Source organism: Lolium rigidum, chromosome 2 (genome assembly GCF_022539505.1).
Source record: "Lolium rigidum isolate FL_2022 chromosome 2, APGP_CSIRO_Lrig_0.1, whole genome shotgun sequence".
Lineage (NCBI taxonomy): Eukaryota > Viridiplantae > Streptophyta > Magnoliopsida > Poales > Poaceae > Lolium > Lolium rigidum.
In genome coordinates this window covers 74,949,766-74,959,821 of record NC_061509.1, presented here as the reverse complement: position 1 = coordinate 74,959,821, position 10,056 = coordinate 74,949,766, and the positions used below count along the sequence as shown (strand labels likewise).

General features: G+C 45.4%; 1 protein-coding gene across 1 annotated transcript; it reads left to right on the top strand.

Annotated features, from left to right (window-relative positions):
* The first annotated feature begins 3,257 nt into the window (after nucleotides 1-3,257).
* Nucleotides 3,258-4,815, top strand: LOC124686730 (cyanidin 3-O-rutinoside 5-O-glucosyltransferase-like). The gene has a single exon (XM_047220630.1). It carries the CDS (start codon nucleotides 3,290-3,292, stop codon nucleotides 4,721-4,723), a length of 1,434 nt encoding a protein of 477 aa, XP_047076586.1. The 5' UTR covers nucleotides 3,258-3,289; the 3' UTR covers nucleotides 4,724-4,815.
* Nucleotides 4,816-10,056: the final 5,241 nt, after the last annotated feature.

The window sequence follows — 10,056 nt, the reverse complement described above, 5'->3', positions numbered from 1 at the left end:
CCCAGGTCATCCCCGGCCCCCCCGGGGAGCGCTCGGGGAGTCCGGAGGAAACGAAAGCGTGGAAAACATCGAGAAAACTTCCCGCGCGGCTGGTTGCCCCGACTTGTCGGTGACAAAGGCCAATCCTCTTCCGCGCGCTGCAAAAGCCTGCCGCCGGTCAGTCTTCGCCTGACACGTAGCTTCCACGCGGCGAGTTAATGCCGTCGCCTCGGATTCACGTGTGGCTCCCTCTATTTATCGCGCAACCTACCGCGTCTGGCCCATTCAGCACCGCCGTCTCCCTCCTCTCCCCAACCCTGTCTTCTCTCCCCAATCCTCCTCCAGCGAGCAATGGCGGGCCACGGCAAAGGCGTGGCGAACAACAGCTTCGGCCGGCGTTCCCTACACAAGTGGGAGGCGGGACTTCTGCACATGGCGGGCTACCCGATGCCGCCGGACTTCCGCGTGCTTGGAGGATGGCGCCTGAGCACGGGGGGCGTCCCGATCCCGCCGCTTCCGGTGGGAGGTGACAAGCTCGATGCCGTTATCGACGCTGTGCGGGTCACCCTCAGCGAGGAGCAGCGCGCGGAGGAGTGGTACCTCCCCGAAAGCTACGACGCCTGGAACGAGTTCTTCTGTCTCCGGCACGAACGGGAACTCGCAGCGTACGACGGTCCTCCCCCTCCTCCAGCGTGCAACAACGCCGCCGGCCGCCGCCGTTGGTGGGGCGCGCCGGGCCGCATGCTCGCCAGTGTGCTTGCGCACATCGAGGGCAGCAACTCCCCCGTCCTGGGGATGCCGCTGTTGGCGCTGGCGCCGTTTCGGCATGTAGAACGCCGTTTTTAAATTTTAGTTTATGTTTCCATTTGGCCGAATTCAAATATATTACGAATTCGGCCTATATTTGTACGAACTCGCCTATATATGTTAAATATCTTTAAATTTCGCCTATGTTTGAACGAATTTCGTCTTGTTTTGTCTAAATTCGCTGGCATTTGTCCAAAATTTTCATCCATCCTGGACTCGCCGCTGGGAAAATGGGCCTCCCAGGCCAAACATTACATCCATCCGGCCTAAATAGCGCCGGATTTCGGCCTGGGGAGCCCCAACAGCTGGAGATGCTCTAACTCCGAGATGCTTCCTTCAATACATATATTGATCGTTGAAGCTTGCATACTTTGTTAGCATCCTTAGGATCGATAAAAACTTCAGGTTGTACCATGTACACAACTCTTCCTCAATGTTGCTGGTAAGGAACGCTGTTTTTACATCCATCTGCCATATTTCGTAATCAAAATATGCAGCAACTAGAATAATCCTTATGACTTTAGTATCGCTACAGGAAAGAAAGTCTCATCATAGTCAACTCCTTGAATTTGTCGAAAACCTTTTGCGACAAGTCGGGCTTTGTAGACAATAATGTTACTGTCACCATTAATCTTTTTCTCAAAAATCCGTTTATTCTCAATGATCTTGTGGCCATCAGGAATATCCATCAAAGTCCATACTTTGTTGTTGCACATGGATCCAATCTCGGATTTCATGGCTTCCAGCCATTTCTCGGATTCAGGGCTTTCCATTGCTTCCTTGTAGTTCATAGGTTCGGCAAGTTCAACCAACATGGTTGTCTTATTGAGATCTCTGTACCAATCCGGGAAATTGCATACACTTCCAGACCTGCAAGGTTGCATAAGTACGACAAGTTTGTTATACCACCAAGGATTAGATGTGGGACCATTCCCTCAACATGACCCACCCTAGCAGCAATACAAAGGGGCGCATCCAACACGTCAACCCATCTGCTCGTGGTGCCATATCTACTTTGGTATCTTGAAGAACTTCTCCATTGTAAAGGATAGGACGAGAGCTTGGTTTTCTGCCTCCGGGTCTCTATGGGAGGTAGGCTAAATTGTTGGTGAGAGCCTGAGCAGAGATCCTATCAGGTCTATATTCATAAATTTCAATTTTATCAAACAACGTGCCAGATTCATACTTGAGATTAGAAATTTTTGCTTCCCATTCGCTATGGTCTGGAAGTACGCACATCACATCTTCTTTGAAGTTCCAGATCAGGCGACCATGATAGCGTCATTACTTCTCTTCCTGTGAATGGATGTGACGAAGTTGATCTTTTAGGGAGTAGCTAAGAGCCATACCATCGTAGTCGATACCAACTGTATATGTGATTTGTCCAGCTCTTGGGGCTTTTTTTGTGCAACCTTGTTTCTCTGCCAATGTTAACACTCCAACCCTTAATTAATGTGTAAATTATCGATGAGTTTTTTCTTGTTCTCATGCTTTCTGAAGCTTAAGCTTGTCAAAAGAATGTATGGTTGTATCTATGAGTATGTTAGCTAAGATACTCTTTTTTTTGCGAAACACAGTACAATCAAAGGCGCTCATACATACGCGTACACACTCACCCCTATGAACGCACGCACGCAGACCCTACCCCTATGAGCACCTCCAAGATACTGCATTGAAGAACTGATCCGCCGGGTCTTGAGATTGATGAAGTCACCACAGGCGCCTCGCTATCGACGGGAACGTCGCCTCCCACTAAAAAATATTCCGCCTTTATGAGACACCAAAGTGTCAAATCTAGAATTTGAACTCTGGTAGGCTGGGGGTGCCACTGCCCTCCTACCCATCCAACCACAGGTTGGTGGGCTAAGATACTGTTTTAGGACCACTTTTTTTTTGCCTCGATAATTCTGTTGCTTGAAGTCTAGAATGATAATTGCTGGAAGGGGGAAAAGGTAAAAAAAAAATGCTGCAACGACCCGACACAAAAAAAATCACAAACACGACACTCAAATCTTTTATTCTTCTTTATTTATAAAATAAGGTGGTAGGTAAGGAACTGGAACACGACCGAGAAACCGTTGTCAAATGAAACAAATACATATCCATCAGTCACTCGTCATCTTTTGGACCTTTTAACGCTCTCTCGTCGCGAGAAATAATAGGAGGGTACGTGTGGTCGTGCAAGATAGGAAATGCAGGTTTTAGAAGCACAATCCTACTCAAAATTTTCCGTATCAAAATCTCAAGTAATTACGCTGCGCCTCGTGCACGCCGTGCCTTGCGGATGCGGACAACATCTCCGGAGCAGAGCAGGTGAAGCACAATCAGTCAAACCGTTGCTACCGCAAGCCATGACCTCAATGCGCCACTGAATATTACGCCATACTTATCCTACAACGCTAGAGCCAAACCAGGCCTCACTATATGTATTTTGAACTTCAGTGACGATGCATATGCTTCCACCAGCAAGGTTGAAGACAAGAAAGACTCCAGCCATCCTTCCATGGCGCCGCAGCACTTCCTGGTCGTGGCGTTCCCGGGCCAGGGCCACATCAACCCGGCGCGCGCTCTGGCGGAGCGCCTCGCGCGTGCCACGCCGGACGGTCGTGTCACGCTGTCCGCCGCCGTGTCCGCGCACCGGCTCATGTTCCCCTCGCTCGCGTCCCCGGACCAGGAGGTCCACGACGGCGCCGTCTCCTACGTCCCGTACTCCGACGGATATGACCGCGGCTTCCGCCTCTTCGCCGGCGACGGGGACGACGCGAGGAGGTACTGTGAGGCGTTCAGCCGCGTCGGAAGCGAGACCCTGTCGGCGGTGATGGACCGTCTCGCGGCGCGTGGCCGGCCCGTGACGTGTGTCGTGTACGCCATGCTCATGTGGTGGGCCGCCGAGGTCGCTCGGGACCGCGGCGTGCCACGCCTGCTCTACTGGACCCAGCCCGCCACCATGCTAGCCGTGTACTACCACTACTTCCACGGGTACGAGAGGATCGTCACGGAGCACGCCACCGAGCCGGGGTTCACGGTGGCCATGCCGGGTCTCCCGCCAATGGCTATACGCGACCTCCCGAGCTTCTTCACAAACTTCTCGGACGAAAGGATGGTGGCGGCGTTCGGCGACGTCCGCAAGACGTTCGAGCAGCTGGACCTGGACGTCAACAGAAGCACTGGAGGAAGGAAACCTATGGTGCTAGTGAACACCATCGAGGAGCTGGAGCTTGGCGCACTCGCGTCCGTGCCTGAACTGGACTTGTTCCCCATCGGACCAGCCGTCATCTCGCTCTTCGCCGACGGCACTACTAGGAGTAGTCCAGACGCCGTCGTAGGAGATCTTTTCGTACACGACGGAAAGGCCTACATGGAGTGGCTGGACACGAAGCCGGCTCGGTCAGTGGTGTATGTGTCGTTTGGGAGCATGTCGTCGGCGAGCAAGCGGCAGAAGGAGGAGATGAAGCGTGGCCTCGCAGCGAGCGGCCGGCCGTACCTCTGGGTGGTGCGCAAGGATAACAGAGACAATGATGAGGACAGGGACAACGAACGGGGTATGGTGGTGGAGTGGTGCGATCAGGTGCGGGTACTATCGCACCCGGCAGTCGGGTGCTTTGTAACCCACTGTGGGTGGAACTCGACGTTGGAGAGCCTGGCGTGTGGCACGCCGGTGGTGGCAGTGCCGCAGTGGTCCGACCAGGACACCAACACGCGCCTCGTCGTCCAGTGGGACATCGGCGTGCGCGCCACAATCGATGCTGACAGGTTTTTGGACGCCGAGGAGCTCACGAGGTGCGTGGAGTTGGTCATGGGTGACACCAAGGACGGCGCTGCTATACGGAGGAGCTCGACGGCGTGGAAGGCGAAGGTGCAGGTGGCTATCGCGGACGGCGGCTCATCGGAGCATAATTTTAAGACCTTTCAGGACCAATTTGCAAATCATGTTTAGAAGCCTCTCAATAGTCGGAAAATGCATTACCGACGTTTCCATCTTACATGTGTCCTCGGAGCAATGCATGCAACGTATACAATCGATGGATAACTAGCGGCATTGAGTTTATACGAAGTACTTCCTCCAATTTAAATTAATTAATTCAACTTTATCTACATACGAATATATCTAGACATATTAGTTGATTAGATATACCTATATCTAGATAAAGATAAAATAGAGTCAAATAATATGAATCAGAGGGAATATCTTGGTCTACTCTGTTGATTTCTGTTGTAACGACACCTAAATTTAGTGTGACGAATTAGGTTTCTCGTCATTATTAAATTTCTCTAGTCTCCACCATCTTCCTTTTGCAACACTGGAATAGTGTTATAAACGCGACAAGCAAATAACGAAGAATAGAGTGGAGACACAAAAATTTAACGTGGAAAACCCCTCCAACATAGAAGGAACAAAACTTGGCTTAACAGGTAGGAAATAAGTACTACCCATGGGTATATAAAAGTGTGCCCATACGGGTACGGAACCCATGTGCAAAATTGTCGTCCTTAGGCTATTCTTGTTTTGGCGTACAGCGTAGCGGGAGGCCTCCCGAAAAGCTATTTAAAACTTGGCTTCGGATTGATGATTGATGCCATCCGCAAGGTACTAGCACATGTTGTAGGTATGACCATTTGCTTGAAACTTCACCAGTGCGGACTCGCCATTGGTAAGTTTTGCAAAAGGAGGTGAGCGTTGAAGAACATAGATGCCATATCCACATCTCTTTATCGGCCACATCCTGAAAGATGAGGTGGAATCCTTCTTGTATCCTCTGAACTTTCCATGTCCTGCTGCGGGACAATTCTTTGACCTCCAATGCATACAATCAATAAAGCCTAGCATACTTGGGAACCTAAAGGTTATGCTCTCCTCCAACAGACGTGTCATGTCTTGATCATTGGGTGCTCTCAAAAACTCCGTCCCGAACAACTCAACTATCGCCACTGCAAAGCGCTTGAAACACTTGATGCTCTGGCTCTTATTCATGGCTAAATGACCATCGACAAGATCCGCCGGTATACCATATGCCATCATACGCAATGCAACATCGATCTTTTGGTATGTGATGTGCCCAAGGTCCGCGGCGCAATTCCTCCATTTCTCGAAGAACCTAATCGTACATCTTCACACACTCTGCAATGTGCTTGAACAAATCGATAGACATCCTCAAACCGATGGAGAAAATACCTCTCCGGATACACCTGTTTCTCGGCAAATTAGCATCTTGTGAGATTGTTGTCCTCTTTAATTCAGAATATTCGAATATTGTCATGGCCATTCACGGAACCACCATGTCTTCACCTCTTCGATACATATTTTATTCATATGCAACAACAAAACAATACCCATAGTCTCTTCCTCCTCTTATATGTCAAACTCCTTTTCAAATATGGCGTAGTCAATCAAAACCAATATAAATAATAATAATATATATTACAAATTACTTCAATGTTAAAAAATTAGAAACAAATAAATTTAAAAGAAGTCACCTTTGACACTTCGTGTCAAACTTATTGGCCGCGTGGAGTTGATAATCGGCCGGCGGTCGATGGTGGTCAAGGAATCACTGCCGATGTGGGAGAAAATCTTCTCTACCATGCAGTACCTTGGCAAACGGGGGATGGCGTTGAATGGCCGATAGAAGCCGACAGTCAGCGGGGAGTAGGTGACAGCGGTGGATCAACCATGATTGGACAAGTACCTCCATGACTTGCAGGTTGGGCGGCTTCCCGGTGGTGCTCGTTAGCGCCCTTTGTACCACCAGAATCGATCTACAGTCGCGCCCTTTGCCCGCCTCTCATATTAGCAACGGGTCGGCCTTAGCCATGGCGAGCAGCAGAAAACGGTGGTGGCGGGTCAGCGGAGGGGTGGTCGGACTGGGCAGTTCGATTTTAGGCGGTGGTGGTGACGGCTGAGCGGATGTGTGGATCTCCAAGATTTTAATATCTATTGACAAAGAAACACACCATGCTAATCTAGATTTAGGATCTAGTATTTTTTTCATATCAAAAGAGCTATATGAATTACTCAACCTTAAAAATATGGGGAAAATGCTCTATTGATTTATTATTTGTTGATGATCCAACCAAACAATCCATAGGCAAAGTAAAGGATGTAATGGTTGAATTGCATATGACATATGTACATGTTGATTTCATTGTTATGTACATGGGGAGAAATACCCCTAGTCCTATAATCCTTGGAAGACCTTTTGTGAAAACAACATGAGCTATCATTGATTCTAAAGAAGAGAATGTTAAATTTCAGTTCCCTCATAAGTAGTGTATGGAACATTTTCCAAGGAAGAAGGGGGTATAATTTATGCTACCACATAATTTCCATGACACTTGAATCAAGTCGTAAGCCTAGCCATATGGCTATATAGAAAGCGCTTTACAGGAGGCAACCCGAGCTGTTTTTATTTGTGCTTTTTATTTTTTGCATGCTTGCTGTAGCATGCTAGTTTTCTTTTAGTTTACTCTCTCGTTTTTAAATAAAGTATCAAGTTTTTACCTGTTTGGATGTTTAAAGTAGCAAACTAATATGGAGTTGCTGATTTGTGCGCTACACTTTTTAGTGCATGCTTTTTGTCTCCTTACTGGTAGCTCCTAAAAATTTATATTAATGTTGTAGCTGCAACTTTTCATCCTCTATTTTTGCGTAAATTGGCTTAATTTTTTGAGGTGTATAGGTCGTACTAAAAATTATGTTTTTTTACCAAAAATTCTGGACAGATTCTGCCTTTCTTTGTTAGATCCATTCTTTGAGTGTCAAAATGATTTTTACTTGGATATTTTAATATGCTAGAATGAGTAGAACATTATGTGATCTCTGGTTCATGAAGATATAATTTTATTCTTGATTAAAATAGTAGCAAATATGATTTCTTTGTACCTCTAATGCCACCCATAGAAAAGAATGTGCAGAAAAATTTACGTTGAAATTTTTTCACAGGTAATGGAGGAATATCACACTAAGATGATTCAAGTATGATGAAGATCATAACCTTGGGGATGCCCATGCAACCCCACTGGACTCATTTAAAGTTCCTGGTTTGAGCACCTCAATGTTCGCAAAAACTTGAAGCGTCATTGTTTTAGTTGTGTCTAATTTTGTTTTGTTTTATGAGAGGACTGTCATATTGAGTGTTTTTATGCATATGCATGAGATACTGGACCAAACTCTTTATCTCTGAATGTTCAAAATAAAATAAGTTGCATGCATTTAAAAGAAAAGGAGGAGTGCCTAAAAGCTGAAATTTATTTTCTATATTGTATTTCTAGTTTCACTTGCTCTATTGAGTGATGATTTGTTATGTGCCTTATTCAGTGCTACTTCTTGATAGTATACATAGATGTTTAATTTTAAGTATCATTGTTTTATGATGAATGAATAGCCTATGGATACTATTTCATGCTTTTAGATCTCTTGCTAGCCAAAAGATTTGAATTCTTACACAAGCATAGACTTGTTTCCAAACTCAACTCAGATCCAATGTCTATCATACCTACCTACATAGCACTTGCTATTCCAAGTATAATGTGTTTTTTTGCCTCCAACCTTTTCAAAATTTTCTTTATGTGTAGTTTAAAGATCATAAGAAAGTAAGGTTTGGTAGGAAATACCACTATGCATGTTGTTGGTTTGACTGATTATGAGTAACTAGATGGTACCCCGCGCGTTGCTGCGGAAATTAGAGCACAAAATATCAAGCATTTTGCATGCATCATATTCTCATTGTAGTGGATAGTGCGTCCATGATGGGGACAAAGAAGAACATATGTAAATGTAGAAAAAGAATGCACTGAAACATCGGTCATATGAAGATTTATCTCTTTATCTTTACCTCCTAAAACGCTTATGAGCATAGGATTTAAAGATTTACCAATAATTCATATGCTTAAAAGAAAAAACGCATATGATAGGGTCATGCCCACGGATATTATGTAACTGATAGGTAGAAGACTTTTATCGAATGATCACAGGAAAAGATGGACGATGAAACATTAAAAAATAACAAAAAGGACAGACTGCATGACACTGGGGTCTATCATTCAGAAGTTATAGCAACATAAACTGGAGAAAAATCCATCGAGTACAATAGCCTGATATCCTTCATGAGAATGCAACTATGGTAGACAACATTAAAAAAAGATGTGGTGTTATTTTAGACATGTGACCTTTGGAGCACCTAAACCAGAATGAATGGAAGAGATCAGAAGCAAAACAAAACTAAGAGCCTGGCAGCGGAGTCGTTGTAGACGCGTGCGCCCGTGGCAGCCATGCCCGAGTCTTCCTGCAGCCCAATGAAGATGCAAGTATACCAAATAGAAGCTAACATGCCAATTAAAACTTGATAGTTCAGAGAATACTACTCATATACATACTTTCATGAGGTTGATTTACGCCAACATCTGCTGGCTGCAACTGTTCAATAACAGTGAGACACTTAAACTCAGAAAGGGAAGATATATTTCTAAACTTAGTTATACTTAACCTTTTCTTTTCAGTAAGAATACCAAAATGATTCACCTTCCACTTCCAGTCCCTGAAATCTGGGGAAAAGCTCATTAGTAATTTAAAGCAGATACAGTTGTAGCCGAAGTAGATATATTTGTAGCATCAAACATTCAACCAATGGCATTTGCTAACTTCCAGAATTGGACACTACTGCATGTAACCTGTAGGCAACATAAGAGTATGTAATAAGCTTAAAATCCAGGGGCAAATAATAGATACTAATCAACAGGAATTAGCTAAAATTTCGTACCACAAATATTGTTCTATTACTAAGCAATGCTATTCTCTACAGAAGCATAGCGAGAATCCATGTGAATGAGGCAGGCAGGGATATTGAGAAAATCTCAGAGTTTAACCACTTCAGCTTATACTATTTGCGTCATCTCTCGATAATCCCGCTGGTTGCAAACAGACTGCAAAATATCGGCGAATAGAACACTGGTCACCTGCTCGAAGGCTGCTAGACATGCATAATCGAGTTCCATTATGGTGACTTGTAGCTGGCAAGATTGTCAGTAATCTGTTTCTGATATGGAAATGTTGCCATGAGATGAAGCCATCAAACAAAATTACAGCTGAGCATTGCCAAATTAAGTACATGATCTTGTACTCCTGCAGCAAGCAAGGTAGTTTTAGAGCTTTGTTTGCCTCTTGGGCTTACTCCTCAAAGGCCAAGAAAAATATAGGTCCAAGTTAGAGGATAACCACCAAAATTCAACAACATCGGGAGATCATCAAACTTGATAACCAACAATTGTATATGT